A 21,770-nucleotide genomic window follows, 5' to 3' on the forward strand; every position below is an offset into this window, starting at 1 on the left:
AGACCCTGGAAGGGGGCTTTTGAGAAGCTGAACTCATCAGATTTTGAATATGTATCGACTCTCGGTTCACTCATTCCTGGCCAATATGTGCAGCAAGACATGTCCATACATAGCTATGAGAACAAATGTAATAAGTAAATAAGAACAGTACACAGTATTGCTGTAGAGGCAGAGAGAAGACGAAAAGAATTTCTGGTATCAGCAAATGCTTTACAGAGGAGGAGCATTCAAGCTAGATCTTAAAGGATGGGTTGATTTAGACAGACACAGAAGGAAATGGAAAGACAAGAGCTTGACCTAAAGAAGCAGAGGGGAGATTAAGAGAACTGCCGAGTGGTGCCGTTTCTAGAAGGAACAGAGGGAGCTGGGCAGTACCTGCTAGAACATGAAAGTAGGTGGAGATCTAATCACCGGAGGGCTGGAATGTCACAGGAGAGATTGACTGGGACGTGAGAGGCAAAGGACACTTGCTGAAGTTGATGCGAAGGTAGAAGGCAGTGATATCTAAGAATACGTTGGGGAAATGGGCAACACATTAGAAGGCTCCTGAGACAACAGGGGCCTGTACCGAGTTCTTTTCAGAGGGGATCAAAGGAAGGGAAAGAGAAAGATTTGGTGCCAGAGGGACCCGCCTGGTGGATGATCGACTGCGGGGACAAAGCTTGCTCCTCCAGGAATGACGCTCAGCCGGCTCCTGCTTTCCACATAAACAGGAAGGACAGGGCAAAGATTGGAAGGACAGACCCCTCAGCCTTCCACACGTGCACGTGGGGCAGAATGTCCATATCCAAGTGGACATGATAAGCAGGTGATGAAAAGTTAAGGGTGTAAACTTTAGGCTTGAAAGTCAGCAAAGTGAGGCTGACTTGCCAAAAATAAACTAAGCAGCTATGTGGCATCATGCAGATACACACACAAACACGTTTTTTTTTTAAGATAGAAGGAGAAAGAGGAGGAGAGGAAAGAAGCGGAAAGAAAGGTGCTGACTTGACTGGACTTTTCACTGCTAGCCTTCGGTGAAGGACAGGTTTAGACACAGGCGGGCTATATGCAAGCATAGAGATATTTCTAGAGTGCCTTCTTATAAAGGAAGCACAGGTAGATGTTTGTCTTTGTATGGTTGTAATTAAGCACCAAATGATGTCCTCCATTCCCTTAGTGACCTAGGAAGAGAACCAGCTGTGCAGCACCATCTCTTTGTCTGTTTTTGGAAGTGAGCCCAATGCACTTGACCTTCAGTGCTATGAGGCACCAGGGGTGACAGGTGAAATACTGCAGAGAAGCCCCAAGCTGTGTGGGCAGGCTGTGTGCAAGGTGCACGGTACAGACAGACCCACCCTGCGCTTGTGGGGCGAGCCCCCTGTGCCTTTCCCCCCACCCCAGTGCCTCTTTCAGCTGCCCTCAGTCCTTCCCACAATTCATCCCATCTCCCAGCACCTGTTTTGGATTTGGAGCCAGTATATGCAGGAGAGAAAAAGAAGACAGTAAATCGAGCAAGAAAAAGGAAAATGCTGTATTCTGAAGCAGAATTAGGAATGAGTCAGCAGAAGGGTCTGACAAAACAAAATACAAAGGCAGTGAAGTAGGAGGTCGGCTGTCAGGCTGGTGTGAAGCTCAGATACCTGTTTCTCAGTGGCTGCCAGTGGAAGACAGGGATATGACAAGCTTGGGAAGAAAGCAGGCACGCTCATGTGCATCCTTGAAAATTACTCAGGAGGAAATTCTCACGGGTTGCTTCCTGTGAATTTCCTCCTCGCGACGCTATGACTGATTTCATTTGTTTCCAGAAGATGAGCTTAAGACACATCGAAGCAGCTATTGGAATTGAAATGTCCAAGTGGAGACTGAAGGAAATATATATATATTTTAATTACTCAGCTATTTCTGGATGTCACAGATGTTTTTGAAACACATATTTGGAAACACAGTTTAAATCACAACTGAAATTTTTACTGTTCATCTCCTAAATGTAAGATGTTTATTTTATTGAGATGCATCCTCAGTTTTAATCATTTTGTTATACTTAGATGTTCTCCTCTTAACAACTCATTGCAAAAAGAAGGCATTCTATGTGAAGGGTACAGAGGATGTAAGAAACATTCTCTATCAATGAGCTGAACAAATAGGGATTGATCACAAAAGAAGGAACTAAAGTATAATAGAGTTGGGTGTGCTATGGAAGCAGAAGTCGTTTGAGATACATACTTGAAGAAGCTACAGGTTCAAGAAGAACTCACCATTTCTACTCTCCTAAATGTAAGCTTTGTGAAAGACCAGTGACTACTATAAGTCAGTTTATTCCAGGAGGAGAGAAAGAGCTGAGATGTAAATACTGAATCCTAAGGATTTGTCCATTACTTTTGTATTTGGAATCTGACAACTGTATGTCTTCTATGTTTTCATCCTTGTATAAATGGTTGCAGTACATTCTGTAGAGCAGTGAAGGAAAGATGTGCAGCCAAGGGAAAGATGAAGAACCTTTAGTTTATACGGAGCTATTTCCTAATATTTGTTTTATATCATACAACTAAACATCTTTACTTTTTACTACATATTTCAAATTTTATCTAGTTATTGTCCATTAGACATTTTTTCCTTTTTTCTGAGACGGAGTCTCACTCTGTCACCAGGCTGGAGTGCAGTGGCGCGATCTCGGCTCACTGCAACCTCACCTCCCAGGTTCAAGCGATTTTCCTGCCTCAGCCTCCTGAGTAGCTGGAACTACAGGTGCCCACCACCACACCCGGCTTATTTATTTATTTATTTATTTTTCTTTTTCTTTTGAGACAGAGTCTCGCTCTGTCACCCAGGCTGGAATGCAGTAGCGAGATCTCGGCTCACTGCAACCTCCACCTCTTGGGTTCACGCCATTCTCCTGCCTCAGCCTCCCGAGTAGCTGGGACTACAGGCGCCTGCCACCACGTCTGGCTAATTTTTTTGTATTTTTAGTAGAGACGGGGTTTCACTGTGTTGGCCAGGCTGTTCTCAATCTCTCCACCTCATGATCTGCCTGCCTTGGCCTCCCAAAGTGCTGGGATTATAGACGTGAGCCACCACGCCCGCTTTTTTTTCCTTTTAAGTCATTATAACAAGAGGTTTAACTCCATAAAAATGGTATAAAATAAATTGGCAAGGAGTGCAGAAATGTTTGCCAAATATGGTCATAGTACAGGGTGACTATGACCTGCTTGAGAGAAGAGGAGGGAAGACCCCTCTAGGGAGGACGGATTCATTCAGGAAGTTTTCCATCATCCTTCAACTTCTGCATCAGGACTTACAGTTCACTGGACCATCAGCCACAGGAGTGGGCCCAGACACCAGACAAGAAGTCAGAAGTTTTGGCAAGATGCCGGGTCTTTGGGTGAGTGCCCAGCGAGAGGCACAAATGCGACAGGAGTCTGGCACCATGGAGGGATGTGACTTCTGCAGGATGTTGGGAAGGAGGGAGTGTGGGTTTTGCATGTGGGAGGGACTTAAATAAGTTTTGTCACAGCCAAATGTGACATACTAAGGCCTGAACTCACTTATTCATGGTTCAGGCAGCTGTAGCCAGCACCAAGAAGCAGTTACGTTCCCACCAAGAGCAGATAGCGGGGAGGCAGAGGTCAGCACATGCTTGCCTGGGAGCTGTGGGGTTTCTGAGCAGGAAGGAATGTTAGTGGTGGCTGGTTCCATCTCACCAATTCCTGCATTCCTGCATTCTCCTGAATGCACCAACAAAGGGCTTCCATCCTTCTATTAACAGGGGCTGTTGAGCGTTTGTACACAAGTGTTGAAGTATTTCAGACAGTTTCATTGGTCTGAACTCTATTTCCTTCTAATGTGTACTCGTCAGCCTTATTCTTTTCATGGGAGCAAAAGAGACCAGGCCTACTGACACTTACTCGTGAAGTTCTCTAAAACCTTAAAGACATGTATCCCTCTCCCCCGGGTCTTCTCTCGTCTGGGCAGAATACTTCCACTTGCTCCAGGCGTCTCTGAGGTAGCTTTGTTTCCAGACTCAGCCAACATGGTCATCTTCTCTGAAGTATTTTGGCTTATTGGTCTCATCGCTAGAAAAAAGTGACACCCTCAAATGGACCTATGACTTCAAATGTTAAGGGAGAAGGTTTTAGACAAGATAGGACAACATTTCTTCCCAGAAAGACCTTATGAGCTGGCTAGCTCTTGTCTCCGCCCACATTGTTAGAGATGAGCTCGTTTATTTTAACTATCCAAAGAAGGATCTGGGTGGAAAATGGGGAAAGTCTGCTTCTGCCTCCCTTGCCCTAAATGCCCGTCTGATAATTAGCCCTTCCACAGAGCGGGTCTCCAGGGCCTTCTTGGAAGCACAGCAGCTGCTACATCGTGCAGGAGCATGAGAGGGGATGGAATTAATTACTAAAACCAGCCAAGACCACGATTAAGGAAGACGCCATGTAAATGTGGCAATTTGCGCAGTTATTTCTGAAAACTGAGGCATCTGTTTCCTGGTCTCACCTCTCCTCATGTCAGCTGAGAGGTGTGGTGGGGAATGGGGGCCTGTAATTCAGACTTAACTGTTAGATTGATCTTCTCGGACTCCTCAAGGTTATCAGAGTACAAAAGGAATATGTACAGGACATTGCCTTCATGAAGTGTCTGTCACAGTCCACAAAACCTCGGCTTGGATTTTGAAAGCAGATTGTTTTCTGTCTCCTGGGGGACTGTCTATTGTGTTAATTTCCAGATATGGGTATGACTGTGCCATCTAGCACCTAACAGGACTTCTTTTTTATCTGTTAATGGAACACTTCAAAATTGCGAGAAAATAAACCCTTTGAGTAAACACTTCATTTTCTCATTTTCCTCAGTTTTAGAGCCAAGAAATAGAATATTTTCCAGCTTCTTTTTGGTGCTTTTATTTTTTTCCTTCAGGTTTTAATTTTTTTTTTCCCTACTCACCCCTGACATCTCATGGAGATAACTTTCCTTTTTTTTTTTCTTTTTTTTTTTTTTTTTTTTTAACCACCCAGTCTCTAAATCTCACTTTCTTTTCTTTGTCTTCTGTGTCTCATCTGCCTTTTCTCTGTGTTAACTTTTCCAGTATTTTCAGCCTTGCTTCTCATTATACTACTATATTGTGTTTCTTTAACTGTGTATGCCAGCCATGGGGTTCTTGAGTCTAGCTTAAGAAAATCTGACTCTGGGCTCATCTATACCTGTTATTTTTCACTTCCTCTTTGAATGGAATTATAGGATTAAATAAGGAAAGGATTGTAGAGGGCCTCTGAAGCAATCGACTTGCAATGCATGCACCCATTCCAGAGGACCCCAGTGGTGCTTCGAGCCCCTGCTCGTATGCTATCCATACTGGGGTGCTCACCACCTCAGGGAGACCACCCATCCTCATACATGCTCTAAGTGGACTGCACTAATGCTGACCAGACACCCAGTCCAAAATCCTGGGTAACAATCTCAGTCACTGAAGGCAGCTGCAACTCTGCCATTCTTAATGGAATTCCTGTTTGCCAAGAGCCCCAAGGAGTAGAAAAGTCAGAGTTTCGTGGACTCTGCACAATGCTTGTAACTAGATCATGCAATTCTCAGAATTTAAACAAGAGTGTTTTTTAGTCCTTTCTTGTGGTTTGAATTTCCTCAAACCCTTACCCTATATTACACGAAGGAAACGGAGGAAGGAAACGGAGGCTCAGAGAAGTTAAGCAATTTGTGCAAGTTCACCCAGCAAGTGAATAACAGGCTCAGATGACCTCTGCGCCTTACTCTAAAACTGCCTAATAGTAGTAGCTGCAAAGCAGTAGCTGCGTCCTACTCCAGAGCCACTCCTAGCCGCCCTCTTCTCCTGGCCTCAGCCTGGTGCATTGTTAGGAAAGAAATACCTGAGGTGACGTGGAGGAGGGAGGGGAGCACAGGCAGGCTAGACAGGGGCAACTGTGGCTACTCCAGCATCCCAAACTAGGGCTGTGCTAGAGGGTAGAAAATTTAAGAGGTATGAATTTAAGTGGCATTCTCAAGTTCCAAAGTCAAGTGAAACTTGGTAATCATTTTTACATGGACAGTAAGGAAAGTAAGCAATGGGAATGGCTAATGCGAATTCCAATATTTTTCTATGGAAAAATCAGGTACACGGAAGGAAATAGAGAATTCTTTAGTAGAAAAAGAATGTATTTCTTTAATGAGCTTTTTTTCATCGGTTTTTTTCATAGGTTTCATAGTGAGCTTTTTTTCATAGGTTTGTTGGCTGCTGCATAAATGTCTATGCAGCCATAAAAAAAAATGAGTTCATGTCCTTTGCAGGGACATGAATGAAGCTGGAAGCCATCATTCTCAGCAAACTAACACAAGAACAGAAAACCAAACACCACATGTTCTCACTCATATGTGGGAGTTGAGCAATGAGAACACATGGACACAGAGAGGGGAACATCACACACCGGGGCCTGTCGGGGGGTGGGAGGCAAGGGGAGGGAGAGCATTGGGACAAATACCTAATGCATTCAGGGCTGAAAACCTAGATGACAGGCTGACAGGTGCAGCAAACCAGCATGGCACATGTGTACCTATGTAACCTGCACGTTCTGCCCGTGTGTCCCAGAACTTAAAGTCAAATTTAAAAATAAAATAATAAAAAATTTCACCTAAAAAAAGAATGTATTTTGTTTTCAAAATATTGAATTTAAAGTTTGGCATAAAAACATCCATGTAGAAAGGCCCAGCCCAAGCTAAAAATTTAGAACTCAGAGGATACATGAAGCATAAAGACATAAATTCAGTAGGAAGCTGTGTCAGAAAGCACAAATGATGGGGACCTGCCAGACCAAGGCTTCGACCAGTGAGGAAGGAGCGCCTGGGGTGGCAGGTTTGTGCCTGCCTTCCATTTGGGTCTGCAGCAGCAGGAGAGAAAGGTGAAGAGCCTGGATGGAGGAGCAGGAGAGGAGGGAGAGCAGGTCCTGGAATCAGGAAAGGAGAACAACTCCTGATGCCTTCATCATGTGCTGCAGGCTGGAAATCGGAAAGATGCCACGTGTTTAGTAGATAAGGATTCGCTGGGAGAACTCAGTTTGAAGATGCTGGGAGTGTATAGCAGTGGGTTAAAAGTGAATAGAAAGTGAGCCAGTGAAGCAGCATAGACTTTGCTTGTGAAGGACCATGATAGTTACAAGAAGGAGGCTGGGTGCAGTAGCTCACGCCTGTAATCCAAGCATTTGGGAGGCCGAGGTGGGTGGATCACCTGAGGTCAGGAGTTCGAGACAAGCCTGACCAACATGGTGAAACCCCGTATCTAGTAAAAATACAAAAAATAATGAAGCGGGCATGGTGGTGCCCACCTATAGTTCCAGCTACTTGGGAGGCTGAGGCAGGAAAATTGCTTGAGCATGGGAGACAGCGGTTGCAGTGAACCAAGATTGCACCACTGCACTCTAGTCTGGGCAACAGAACGAGACTCCCTCTCAAGAAAAAAAGAAAACAAAGGAAGGAGCAGTTCCAGGGGAATATGGCCAGAGGTTTCTTGTTTGTTTGTTTTTCAATGAGGGAGATTTGAGTTATATTTACAGACTTAGAAGAAGTAATAGGGGAGAATGAGTGGTTAGAAATGTAAGGCAAAGTGGAGAAGTTGTTAAAGTTCAACAAGAAGCAGGAGAGTATGAGCTTAGTCTTGGAAAGGAAGATGACAGTGTTCAAAACTTCAGCCGGATTCAATTTAAAGTTTAATTAAGCAGTGAACAATTCGCAAATCGGGCAGCCTCCTGAGCCACAGTAGGTTCTGAGAGTACAGTGCAGCCCCATGGTGGTAGAAGATTTATGGACAGAAAAAGGAAAGTGATGTACAGAAAGCAGAAGCGAGGGACAGAAACAGCTGGGTTGGTTACAGCTCAATGTTCACCTTATCTGAACATGCTTCACACAATTGGCTACATTTGATTAACCAAAACTTGGTGATTGGCACAAGAGTACGCTATGATCTGTTTACACTCCACTGGTTATAATTCACGATGTGCAGAGAAACCTTTAGGCTGAACTTAAAGCATGTAAGGAGACAGCTTTAGGCTAAACATGACTCAACAGTGGCTTCTTTGTAGGAGAGGAAGGATGGAGGAGAAGCCTGACTTACGGCACTTGACCTAGGGAGAAAGAGTAGAAGATGGATTTGAGACTTAGAAAGTTACTGATTAGAAATTGGGCACCATTTGATTGAACTGGAGTAGGGGAAGCAAGGGGTCAAAGAATGGAGGCAAGGAAAACTAAATTTTCAACTCAAGTTACTGAGTACATGATGGAACTACCAACTAAGATAGGGATTATCCAAGGGGAGCAAGGTTTGGGGGCTACTGAAGAGTTCATTCTGGAGCAGATTGAGGTTTTGGTGCCTCTGAGACATAGCATGCAGTCATCTGATATACTGGTCTGTAGCTGGACCTATGGGAGTTACTGATATTTAGTAATTTTGATTATGGTTTAAAACCTCAAGAATGGAAGATTTCCTAGGGGAGGAGGATGTAAAGGGAGTAGATGGGTGGCCAAAGACAAAACTCAGTGTGCATTATGGTACTGAGATAGAAAAGACCTTAGAAATCTAAAGTGTGGGTCCATCGGAGAGAAGGAGGGGAGAGGGTAGAAATTTCCTGAGTAGAGGGAAATTTTAGAGAGATAAGAAGCAGACCAAATATGAACTCACTCTGTGACAAGCCCTCAGCTTCTTTTTAAAAACTTATTGAATGCCAATGTCAACTATTTTGTGTGTGATATATTAGAAAAATAATTTGCTGAAACTGTTTTTCCATCTTGTGGTTAGTGTTTTGGGAAATAAGTTCTCATATATTCATTTTCCAGGAGAAATATTAACGTCATGGTATAGGATGAGACTAAAGTAACTCATATTCATGAACTTCTAAACAATGGGACTCTTAGAAAAATAACTGAAAGCAGCCTTACTAATTTCCAATCTTTGTATTTTTTATGAACAGAAATATTTAGTCTATTTTATTTTTTATTTTATTTGTTTATTTATTTATTTATTTATTTGAGATGAAGTCTCGCTCTGTGGCCCAGGCTGGAGTGCAATGGCATGATCTCAGTTCACTGCAACCTCTGCCTCCCAGGTTCAAGTGATTCTTCCATCTCAGCCTCCCTAGTAGCTGTGATTACAGGCACCTGCCATCCTGCCTGGCTAATTTTTGTATTTTTGTAGAGATGGAGTTTCACCATGTTGGCTAGACTGGTCTTAAACTCCTGACCTCAGGTGACCTGCCCACCTCAGCCTCCCAAAGTGCTGGGATTACAGGCATGAGCCACCACTCCTGTCCTAGAGTCTATTATTTTAAAGAAAGAAACATAAATACAACATTAACCACAGAAAAAGAAAAAGACTTTATCTCTCTCTAAGGAACACATTCTTTCAGTGAGATGCAGCTTTCTTAGTGCCTTTCTAGATAAGATAAGACATTGTACAAACGAAAACTCTTCAATTCTCACCCTTTAAACAGTTGTTTGCTTTGTGCCTGCAGTTCTTTTGGCTTGTTTGAGGAAGATTTTGTGGAAGACAATGATACTTTACTGCTTCCTCTTGGAGTGGGAGAAAACTGTTTCTTTTCCTCCCACTTCCCCATTTTTTAAGGGTAGTGCTCGAGTCACACTTGCACTTCCATGCTGAAGCCTTCTATTTGCATCAGCAGTGCGTTCTGGAATCCCACTTTCACATTCCCGCACTTGGCAGACCCGGCTTCTCGGTTTTCTCTGTCTCTACTTCTTGACTTTATTCATTTTTGTTTCAGCCTTTCTTATTGGCAATTCCGTTTTCCAGATACTCTATTCTAGTCTCCATGCATACATTTTGGTTTTGGTTTGGTTTGGTTTGGGGGTTTCTTGCCTAACAGTACAGACAAACAATTAAAAACAGTTCTCTCCTCCTCTTCCTCCTCCTCCTCATCTTCCCCCTCCTCCCCCTCCCCCTCCCCCTCCTCCCCCTCCCCCTCCCCCTCCTCCCCTCCTCCTCCCCCTCCTCCTCCCCCTCCTCCTCCCCCTCCTCCTCCCCCTCCTCCTCCCCCTCCTTCTCCCCCTCCTCCTCCCCCTCCTCCTCCCCCTCCCCCTCCTCCTCCCCCTCCTCCTCCCCCTCCCTCCTCCTCTTCTCCTTCTCCATCCTCTCTTTCTCCTTCTTCTCCTTCTTCTTCTTCTTCTTCCTTCTCCTTCTTTCTTCTTGCCATGGCCTTGATAGGGTTATTTTAATTGCTCTCCTCCTTTCTCATGGGCACCACCTAAAAGATACCCACAGAGCTGAACTGCAGGGGTGTGTAGTGGTATATCTAAAGATGAACGTAAAGATGTAACTCTAGGTGTTTCTTTTGGGGATGGCATAACCAGGGAATGAATTTAAATCACTGTTTCTAGATGGATTAAAGCAATGGGCCTTCAACCAAGAAAATGGCAGGTATTTTTACTTTGTGTGTTTATTCTATTTGTTGCTATCCTGAAATTTTCAGCTGACAACAGCCAACGTGGACTTCTGACTTGAGAATTACAAGATAGAAGCTTGGTTCAGGCAATTTCCAAGGGATCATTTAGAGAGAGAGACAGACCTCAGGTCAAATCCCACTTGACTTTAACTTAAATTCCTTAAGATTTTACTTTCCTACCTGTACAAATAGGATAATAAGATCTACCTCATAAAGACTAAATGAGTTCTTGCATGGTAAGGAGCTGTCAGTGTACCTAATATGTGGTACGTGCGCCATAAATACCCCCCACCGCCACCACCCACTTCAGCTCACCACTGTCACCATCTCTGGGACTTTGGACTCTTGACTGCAGTAATATCAAAGGCTTTTCTTCTGAGTGCTTTGGTCTGTAAGTGGTCCTCTCCCAGCCCCTCACCACCTCTGTCCTGATACTATTTTAACAAGGAATTTATCTGTTTGCTTTAGAAGTTGCTGGAAGTTTACAAAGAGGAAACCCAGTAGCTCAGAAGAAATGTATCTAAATCTGATTTTAAAAGTATCTGTTTTATCTGGATTTAAACTAGCTATATTACTTACCTGTTGCTATATAAGAAATTACCCCAAATTCAGTGACTTAAGACAGCCAACATTTATCATCTGACAGTCACTGTGGGTCAGGGACTCGAGACCATCTTAGCTGTGTGGCTCTGGCTCCGGGTCCCTCATGAGGCCGGCATCAAGGCATTAGCCAAGGCTGCAGTCATCCAAAGACTTGACCGGAGATGAGGAACCTATTTCCACATCCACTTACATAGCTGCTGGCAAGAAGCAGTCTAACAGGGATGAGTCTCAGACTCTCCACAGGGCTGCTTGAGTGTCCTCACAACATGGCAGCCATCTTCCTCAGAGCAAGTGGTATGAAAGACAGCAAAAAGGAAGCCATGATACCTCTTATAACCTGGCTGCAGAAGCTTAACACCATCACTGTTACTGTATTCTGTTCACTAAGTCAGCCAATACTAAAGGGTACAGAATTAGGTTCCATCTCTTCTCTTCTCTCTCCTCCTCTCCTCTTCTCTCTTTCTCTTTCCTTTATCTTCCTCTTCTCTTGCTGTGCCTCAGTTTCTTATCTGACCAAAGGTAACTTCTGTACCCTAGGGATGCTATGAAAACAAAGTGAGATCAATCATATGAAAAGGCAGTTTTGGAAGGAGAGTTCAGAAATTCTATATAACATACTATATACCATAACCATGGAAACCTGAGATCAGCTCTGTCTAGCTTCCTGCTCTTGCATCTGAGGAAACCGTTCCAGCTCACGCAGGCATGGCTTAGTCACAGTGCCGTGTGGGTTCCTTTAATGTGTCCTCTCTGAGCACTGACCTGCTCAGACACAGGAGCCAGCACCAGGCCCTTTCTTCCTTCTCCTGGGCAAGCAGCACCACTCCTGACAGAAATAGCAAAAGAAGTTAACTTCTGTGTTCCTTATTAGATTGCTATGGCAGCTCCATAAAGCTCTGCTACACAGTCCTGTCTCTTAGTGGCTGTTTCTTTACGACTAAAGTAGCACTTCCCCATCTGCCGCCCTCAAAGCTAGGGGCCCTGGGCCCCATATTTCTGGTTCAGGAGTCTCAAGATCTCTGAAAGCACCAGATTGTTGGGATTTAAGTGCTGTTGTTTATTTTTATATCTGGATCCTATTTCTCCAAATAACTCCAAGACCATTGTGATTTTCCAGAAGTTAATTCAGTGATCCAGGCTAGGTGGGGAATGGTGGTATTAGCAAATCCTACCTGTTTTCTTTGCAGGCTCATTTCCATCATTGGTGCCCCAAATGCATTTCCCTGTTCAAAGTACTCTACCTTGGATATGTCTGCCTTTGCCTCCACGTCCCTCACCTATTATCTTTAGAAAGGTGGTTTTAAATGTTGGCCACTGAACATTTAGCCACATAGGGCACCAGCTCTCAGAGGTTTCACAGGTAAAGGAGAAGGTTGGGGGAAATGAAATATGGTTCAACACAACAGAGTAACCCACACATTCTGTATGTTCAACAAGGTCTTTACTCAGGAGGCTGGCGATGAAGGATGCTAACATTTCTCAAACTGCCATCTTCTCCCTTCTTTTGGGCAACCCTCGAATTCTATTCGTGGTTATCTATGGATTGTGGAGTCATTTCCCGGCTCGGGAGGTTAGGAAAGGCATGTGAGATTTGAGGGTCACAGGAGTTTGGAAGCACTGTTTTTCTGGTTTTCTGTTACCTCCATTTTAAAGCCGTGATACTTCCAACTGCCCTTTTTCAGTAAGCTCTTATTGACTACTCTCTCGAAACTAAAAGATGCATATCCAATTGTACAGAGGGTCAAAAGTGTGCCCAATTAAGCCTGCCTTGACTTCGATATTGCAACTCACTGAAGACACACAGTGGAATTTCTGGTAGACCCTTTGCCATAACCCACAGGGAACTCTAGCTGTACATGGGTTTTACTGACCTGTTGGGTCTAGCTGACTGTGCCTGACGGTCTCCAATGACCAAGGTGTCCTCATTAGTTCTGTGCTATATTTAGTTAAGCCTGAAATCTGTGCCCCTAATTTAATCACACACCAGGTAGCCATGGAGATGACATCAAGCCTCTGGCTGCCCCATAAACCATTGCAAATGCTGAAACTAAAATAAACAAGATATGCAAATTGGCTTCCTATGTAAATAAAAGACTTTGCCTCCAGGTGTCGGGATTAACTGCTTTGGGTTCACTGATGTTTGTTCGGATTCACAGTGATTGAAAAATATCAGAGTCACAGCCTTTGTCTCAATGCCTGCTTTTTTTCCTTTTTGTCTGTTGCAGATATATCAACACTCCTATAGTGGATATTATGTCCTGAGCAAAATTCCTCATGGGTAAGAGTGTTCTTTCCTTTCTTTTAATTAGAAATCTGCAGGGCAAAGTGAAGGGTAGAACATGGACGAACTGCTTAACTCTTAGGGCGGGAAATGGCATTCCAGTTCTCATAGCCAAGGGTGCTGATATTGCGCACCTCTGGGACTCTCCCTAGATAATGACACTAAGGATGTCAGGGGGTCACTCGAGTCCACTCACTTCCCCATTAGTGAAGCCCCCTTCCTAGAGCAACTCTGCTCTCTTCCTGTGCTGGTTCCTGCGGTTGACCCTGGAGGTTTTGCAGAGTGGGACATTCCCCTCTGCTTTGTAATCACCTGCAGCCTCCTCTGAGGCATGGTGGGGTGGCCCTCGGCCTCCCACGAGTGTTCCTGGTTATACCCACGCTGGTACAATGGAAGCCCCCCTCAGCCCACCACGTGTCATCAGAAACAAATCCGGAACATATTTATGGGATTAAGGTAAACTACTCTGGTCAGAAATTCAGCAGTGCGTTGGGAATGGGGTGGGCAAGTCCATCTCAGCAAGTGGGGTTAGCGCTGTTCTACCCATCACTCCAAGGGAGTTTCAGGGGCGTGTGTGTTCTTATTTTACGGCCTTTTCTGAACTTGGCTGTGCTCCCAGGAGCCGGGTTTCAGTGTCTGCTTTTGACGGGGCCGCCCAGCTCCGTGCTGTTTCATGATCTCAGATTGCACTTCTAACCTCAATTGGTCTCTCAATAATGTATTGTCCGGAGCAGGAGCGAGTTTAGTTTTCAGTGCTGGGCAGACGTCCCCCACGTGACCCTCGGATGCGTGATCAGCCTCACCTTTGGAACCCAGAGCAGGAAAGACACGGGTTAGAGTTTGGTGAAACCACGTGTTGAGTCAGACACAGATGAAAAACAGTTGCAGGATGGTGAAACCACGTGTTAAGTCAGACACAGATGGAAAACAATTGCAGGACTAGGAAAGTCTGCAAAGGAGGCCTTTTTGTTGTTTTCATCTTTATTCTTCCTTTGTCTCCTCTTCCCTCGTCCTCCCCTCCCCTATTCTTACTCTCTTCTGTTTCTGTTTCCTGTCTTCTGTGGTTTCTATTGTTGTGCTTTGCAAAGGTGAGGTGCTCAGGAAGGTTGATAAAGAAACTGAATTGTGCTGCAGGCAGTGTCGTGTAGGCTCCTGTGAATATCTAGGTTGAGGCATCCTCATTTCCCAAGCAAATTTTAACAGCAGGAGTGTCTAAAAAGCATTGTTCCATAAGCAAGCATTAATCACAGCATGAGTGTTTATAGCTGCTGCTGTCTGTTTACGACACAGCTTAGAAGAGAGGCATGTCCTTGGAAAACAAACACGAATAAACTAATTTCATGTGGGCTTTAGACAAAGGGAAGACACATGTGGATCTTCAGCAAAATGTGACCGATAGTTTCTGTTAGATTGTTAGAAAAATGAAGCCCAAAGAAAGCAAAGATGGCCCACGTTGCAAAAATAAAGTATTCATACAAATTTTTCATTAAAAGTATGTTTTAAATAGAAACCCAAATATTCTTCAGTAAAGAGGAATTATCCTATTCTTTCACAAACTGACATACATCTTCAGAGGTCATGGCAGGCAGGACTATAATTATGCCTTGAGATTTATCTGCCCCTTCTGGGAACAATAGAATTTGTTGTAGATGATAGATATTTCATTCCATCTTATATCAATTTGTAAAACTCGAAACTCTAAAAGTGGTTGATGCCTAACGTATGGTGTTAATATTTTACTGCATCAGTCAGAATTTGGAAGAAACAGATTCTAGGAACTTGGCACAGGGGTTTGCCAAACAAGCTGGCAAAGCTCAGGCCAAGGCTCAGCTTCTGCACTTAGATACCCGGAGGCTGGTGATGATCCCCCTTGTAGATGACCTTAACGTGGAGGGAGCTGCTTCTGGTGTCTTTAATAGAATCAGAGCAAGAATAATCCCCCTCGTTTTTTGGTTGGCTTTCATATACCTTTATCCCTGCTCAACAACCTGCGAGAAAAGCATTCTTATTTCCATTTTAAGTGAGAGCTCCAAGAGGTCATCACCTGCCCCTCACGTCCTAGCTAGTGTATGCTGCGGCTGGAGTCTCAGCATAAGTCAGGTTGACTCGAAATCCCATGCTAGTAAAAAAAAACCTCGTGGCTCACTCCTATAATCCCAGCACTTTGGGAGGCCGAGGAGGGCAGATCACTTGAGGTCAGGAGTTTGAGACCAGTCTGGCCAACATGGTGAAACCCCATCTCTACTAAAAATACAAAAATTAGCCAGGCATGGTGGTACACACTTCTAGTCCCAGCTATTTAGGAGGCTGAGGCAGGAGAGTTGCTTGAACCCGGGAGGCTAGAGGTTGCAGTGAGCCAAGATTGCACCGCTGCACTCCAGCTTGGGTGACAGAGCAAGACTCTGTCTAAAAAACAAAAAAGCAAAAACAAGCAAACAAAAAAACCCTTGAGATTCATTCAAATTTCACAACGCAGAGAACAAATGTGATAACTATAAAGATGAGATTTGTAGTGACATACGAGTTTCTCTTCTGAGGGTTCTTATAGGATTGAAAGATGTAGCAAGTGTATTTATTGGAAAACAACCTCTGGGGGTACCAAAGTCAGTGTCCCACCCTGTCACCATGTCACTGAACACAGCTCCTCTGAAGCGGCGTTGCTCAACCTCCTCAATTCTTCCTCTTTGTCATAAGACCATTTATGAGAAATTAGCCAATTAATTCATGGCAAATATTGCCAGACTCTGATTTGTCTTAATGAGACAGTGACTCTCTGAGCGGTATCTCCTTGGGTCTGGAGCTTCGTGACCTCTCGGTCATCACTGTCACCGGTGTGCGTGCTCCACCAGGTGGCAGGAGAAGAACACAGCCCGGAGCTCTAAGTCTGAGGATCTAGGTGGGTTTTGGATAGGGAGGAAAGCACAATTGTCTTTTAAAAATAAAAAAGTCCCTACTAAAATATTTAAATGTACATTATTCATATACAAGAAAACTAAGAGATTTTCTTGATTTTGAAAACACAAATCTGTACCTTTTTTACTAATTCTCATCTTTCCTTTCCTCACTCCTCCCTCTAAATTAAAGCCAGAGGCTGTGCAATCTTCAGGATGGTTTTGTCATTTATAACTTGATTTTTTTTTTTTTTCTTAGCTTCAGGCTTTCCAACCAGCCAGAGAAAAAGGCCTAATTAACATTCTCATGCCCTCTGATTTCTAGTGTCCTTCCATTTTGCAAATGGCAGAAGAGTTTTAGGAGGGACTACTTTTCCCATCCCCGTTTCAGTCCCCTGTCCCCGCTGTTAGCTTCCCTCCTTCGATGGCTGTGACCTCTATAGCTCGGGCCAGGTAGAGCTCTTTCTGCATGGAAGGCAGGAGTTGCGATGAGGCTCCCAAGGCAGCTGAATTTTTATATAATTAAAAATCCATGACCTAAGGTAGGTTTGTTTGACTTTGACATACCAAGCTTCCAAAAGTTTTATTCTTAAATTGTATCCTAAAACGACACATGACTTTTACACAAATCTATATTTTAGCAGAACCAAAGCTAGTTATTTTTAACATAAAGTGTTTCACTAAAAGTTTTTATATCAGAATTGTAATAAAATAAAGCAATCTTCCATGGTGGAGGCAAGGGTCTGTTAGGTGTTTCCAGTAAATATTTTTGTAGACTTGGCTACTGCATGACATTTTCCTGGCATGACTTTTTTTTCTAGAATTAGTTTTGCCTTTATATTTTCTTAGGGTCTAAAGCCAAAGGCAAAATTATCTATATGTATGTCTATTATCTATCTACTTAGCTCTATACGCACACATATACATAATACACACTTTTAATAGTAGTGATACCATATTTCTAAAATGTAGTCTCATATCCATTAGGATTGTTCTGAGAGACATGGACTCTTTTTCTATAACCAAAATCAATTTGAAGAAAAATCGGTCATATTGCTTTATTGTGTAACGTTGGCCTTTAGGGGTCTGGCAAACTCAGAGCCATAATAGAATAGAAACTACTGGGTGTTCAAAGGCATTTTTTTTCATGACTGGCCGTCTTCTGTGGATATTGCTGCTCTAACTTTGCTTACCTACTGGTAATTTTCAGGCACCAAACAAAATTGTGAAAAAATTGTGTTTCTTTAGAATTGTAGTTGACTTTTTAAAGCCACATTCTGTATCTGTGGAAATAGGACACTGAGCCATCGCTTCCTTCCACCTGGAATTGCTCTCTAAGTTTATAGACTGTGATCCAGAGGAGTGTTCTGTTTATTTAGGAAGTAGATATCTAGGTGGAGAAAGTACAGTGCCCAGTGCCAGCCTAATAGCATCATGCCAGGGAATGACTTAGGCCCTGCAGCCACACAAACCTGAACTTGAGCCCATTCTGCTGTTGACGTCTGGCTGTGTGACCTCGAGAGCTGTCCTACTTCCATAGGTCTTAGGATCCACATAAAAAGATCATCATAATAGTGCCCACTTTGGCCTGGTGTGGTGGCTCACACCTGTAATCCCAGCACTTTGGGAGGCCGAGGCAGGTGGATCACCTGAGGTCAGGAGTTCGGGACCAGGCTGGCCTGTTGCAAAACTCGTTTCTACTAAAAATACAAAATTAGCTGGGCATGGTGGCAGGCACCTGTAATCCTAGCTACTCAGGAGGCTGAGGCAGAAGAATCACTTGAACCCAGGAGGCGGAGGTTGCAGTGAGCCGAGATTGTACCATTGCACTCCAGCCTGGGAGATAGAGCAAGACTCCATCTCAAAAACCAAAACAAAACAAAACAAAATAGTGCCCACCTCATAGGCTTGTTAGAAGAATTAAATGGAATGACTGGGTGTGGTAGCTCACGCCTGTAATCCCAGCACTTTGGGAGGCCAAGTCGGATGGATCACTTGAAGTAAGGAGTTCGAGACCAGCCTGGCCAACATGGTGAAACCCCGTCTCTACTAAAAATACGAAAATTACCTGAGCATGGTGAGGCTGAGGCACAAGAATCGCTTAAACCTGGGAGGCGGAGGTTGCAGTGAACTGAGATTGTGCCACTGCACTCCAGCTTGGGTGGCAGAGCGAGACCCCATCTCAAAAAAAGAATTAAGTGGAATGATATATGCAAAACACCCAGCAAAGAATTTTGCATGTAGTGAGTTATTAGTTAGTATTGTAGTATGTACCCAATATATATTTGTAGTCGTATAATTAAATATTATCAGACTTTAGTTTCTAGCCATCTTGAAAAGGAATAATATAACCCTACAATCAAACAATTCTCTTTAATAATTTTTCTAAGCTGAGGCTTGTTTCATGACACTCAGGTAATTATAATGTCTGTAATTTTAATTTCCCTCTTAAAAGAGGTATCTATGGCCTCAACTGTCTATAATTCTCAATACTCAATAATTTTTTTTAATTTCATCTCATTCTGACCTTCTGCAATTAACTTTTCAGCATTCTTGTTTTGCCTCCAATGGAAGCAGAAAAGATACTGTGTGAGCAAATACTTATTGAAATACTATCTAGAGCAATGAAAGCATGGTTGCTATCCTTAAGAAATTGAAATATTGTTGCAAAGGAAAGATACAGACTTATATAATAAAATGTTATAAAGTCCTTTAAATGAGTAATTTCTTTTCTTTTCTTTTCTTTTTTTTTTTTTTTTTTTTTTTTTTTTTTTTTTTTTGAGACAGAATCTAGCTCTGTTGCCTAGGCTGAAGTGCAGTGATGGGATCTCAGCTCACTGCAACTGCCACCCGCCAGGTTCAAGCAATTCTCCTACCTCAGCCTCCTGAGTAGCTGGGACTACAGGCGCGTGCCACCACTCCTGATTAATTTTTTGTATTTTCAGTAGAGACGGGGTTTCACTGTGTTAGCTAGCATGATCTCGATCTCCTGACCTCGTGATCCACCCGCCTCGGCCTCCCAAAGTGCTGGGATTACAGGCGTGAAGCGAGGATGTTTAACACTGCACACCAAAGAAGGAGGAGAGGGTTGAAGGCGTCACCGTCATAAACAATCTCAAGAAGGAAGTTTGACTTGAACTGAGCCTCATAGTTGAGTTTTTGTTTGTTTGTTTGTTTACTTTTTAATAGATGAAGACAGGAGGGAGATACTCCAGGCAGGGTAAAACATGAAATGAACTTGACCTTTGCATGAGCCAACACTTCCTAGAATTAATGAGGTGCCCGACCAGGCTGCTGCTGGAGTGTTCACATGGGACTCAGCGTGGGCAGGCATAGGGTTAGGTAGGTTTTAGGAGGTACCTAGAGTGCAGACAACTGAAACACTCAGTGCTTAAAACCCAGTGGTATTGGTCTTTACAATAAGAACATAGCAACCTTTCTGAGCAGAAGAGGAATGTGATGAAAACAGTAGGCTCAAATTAGTTTTGTGCTTATGTACAGCACACACTGAAGAAAAAGGAAGATCAGAATTGTGGATTCAATCAGCAGCCAGGTTGGAACGGTGAAGAAACCTGGCTACACAATGTAGAAACCACACTAATGGTGATTATGAGTAGCTGGCGTTCTATTGGAAAAGGAAGACAGATTTCAAGTGTTTATATTCCATGTCCTTCTAATTAAATCTGTGGCAGCCTGGGCTCCTTGTGAGTTGAGCCTGGTGCCATCCTGAGAGGTCTCTCTACCATGAGCAGTCCGTAGGTAGCGAGTTCAGGAGGGCAGCCGTGAGAATTCTCAGCACCCGTGTTGGTTAGCGCATTGCTTTCCAGCCCTTTCTTCCTGTGTGTGAGTCTCCAGGGCCCACAGCTGCTGCACACACGGAGACAGGCTTTGCCTCTGCAGAGCAAGTTACCTTCACGGCTGCCAGAAGCTGCAGGACTAGGATTGTGTATGTAAACTGGGGAAGCACCAGTGTGAAGCAAAAATGCAGGAGAGATCTTCTTAAAATGGCTTTTTTTTTTTTTTTTTTTTAAGATACAGAGTCTTGCTCTGTTACCAGGTTGGAGTGCAGTGGCGCAATCTCAGCTCACTGCAACCTCCACCTCCCGAGTTCAAGCAATTCTCCTACCGCAGCCTCCTAAGTAGCTGTGACTACAGGTGCACACCGTCATGCCTGGCTAATTTCTTTTGCATTTTAGTAGATACGAGGTTTCGCTGTGTTGCCCAGGGTAGTCTTGAACTCCTGAGCTCAGGCAATCCATCCGCCTTGGCCTCCCAATAAAATGGCATTTTATGTGTCTCTACCATGGTATTGAAGAGGGGAGAATTCCACTGTTACTTGGTTTTATGGATTTTCAGAACTGTGAACAACTCATACATCTGCCTGTAAGACTTGGTCTCAGCCATTTCTCCCTCCCCCTTCTCCCTTCCCCTCCTGTCCTCCTTCCATCCCTCCTTCCTGCTGAAATCCAGACTTCTAGTAACCATCACAAAAAAAAATGGACTTTAGAGTCAAGGAGATCTGGGCATAAATCCCCAGTCTTCCTTTCTACCTCTGTAGTCATGGAAAAGTTACTTTGCTCCTCTGGGCACACTTACTCCATCCATATATTAATTGCCTAATGCATGGGGTTTATGGTGAAGTTTCTATGAAACACTGTATGATGAGGTGGTATCTCTAAGGGCCTGCTTTGGTTCATAGAAAATACTGAGGGCTCTATTCATGGTGGGCACCAAGACCTTCCATAATATAGCCAAATCTAATTAGCCACCCTTTGTCAAATTTCCCTAAATTTGGGACAGAAAATAAATCTCATACTCACTGTTAACTCTGGCCAATTGACAGTGTCTTCCTGGAGCTCTAAATTTAAAAACAGACTAAAACCATGCCCAGGCTCTTTAGGAAACAATGCCATAATCAGTGAGTTTTGCCTCTGAGGTTTGTATTCTCCCATCCGGCCTTGTAAGAATGAATCACATCACACAGTGCGTCCAGTCATTGCTCCCAAACACGGAATGTGTTTCTGGTTGTCCACACCTCTATTGACTTCATTCTACTCCCCACCACACATGCCCCTTCCCACACATGCGCACTACAGAAATGTCCTGGTCATTGTGCCTCTTGTACTCAATTCCTTCTGACCCTTCAAGCCACAGCTCCAAAACCTCCTCCTCTAAAAAATCTCTGAATGCCAAGAGTCAGAACTGCTTCTCATTTCACACTAGAATTTATTGTTGTGTTAAATGGCTACTTCCATTGTTGTAGATAGAATTTTTCTAAAGGGGATGTTTAGGAATGCTTTCGATATCCATGTATTACTTGACTTCTTTCTCTCCGTCGTTCTAAGATGTCAGAGAGAGGAGTTGGGTGGGAAGGGTGTGGACTCTGCCTGTAATACCAGTGGCTGTTGCGCAGGGTGACACTGTGACTTTGAATGGCAAAAGTGGAGAAAGAGGCTGCACCAACAGGTCATATGCTCTTTCTGGGTGCAGGTCTCAGATAACAAGCCGAAGGTCGTCAGTGGCTGGAATACCATCGGCCACCTGCAAAGGGAGTCATTGCAGCTA

At 43.8% G+C, this 21,770-nt stretch overlaps 1 protein-coding gene across 7 annotated transcripts in view; it reads left to right on the plus strand.

Annotated features, from left to right (window-relative positions):
* DPP6 (dipeptidyl peptidase like 6) overlaps positions 1-21,770 on the plus strand; it is a 1,022,456-nt gene that overhangs the window by 752,613 nt on the left and 248,073 nt on the right. For all 7 annotated transcript variants that reach the window (XM_005551244.4, XM_074036440.1, XM_045387368.2 and 4 more), the window contains exon 6: positions 13,259-13,311. In XM_005551244.4, coding sequence (XP_005551301.3) covers positions 13,259-13,311 — 53 coding nt within the window. The remainder of the gene's footprint in view (positions 1-13,258; positions 13,312-21,770) is intronic.

Source organism: Macaca fascicularis, chromosome 3 (assembly GCF_037993035.2).
Source record: "Macaca fascicularis isolate 582-1 chromosome 3, T2T-MFA8v1.1".
NCBI classification, from domain to species: domain Eukaryota; kingdom Metazoa; phylum Chordata; class Mammalia; order Primates; family Cercopithecidae; genus Macaca; species Macaca fascicularis.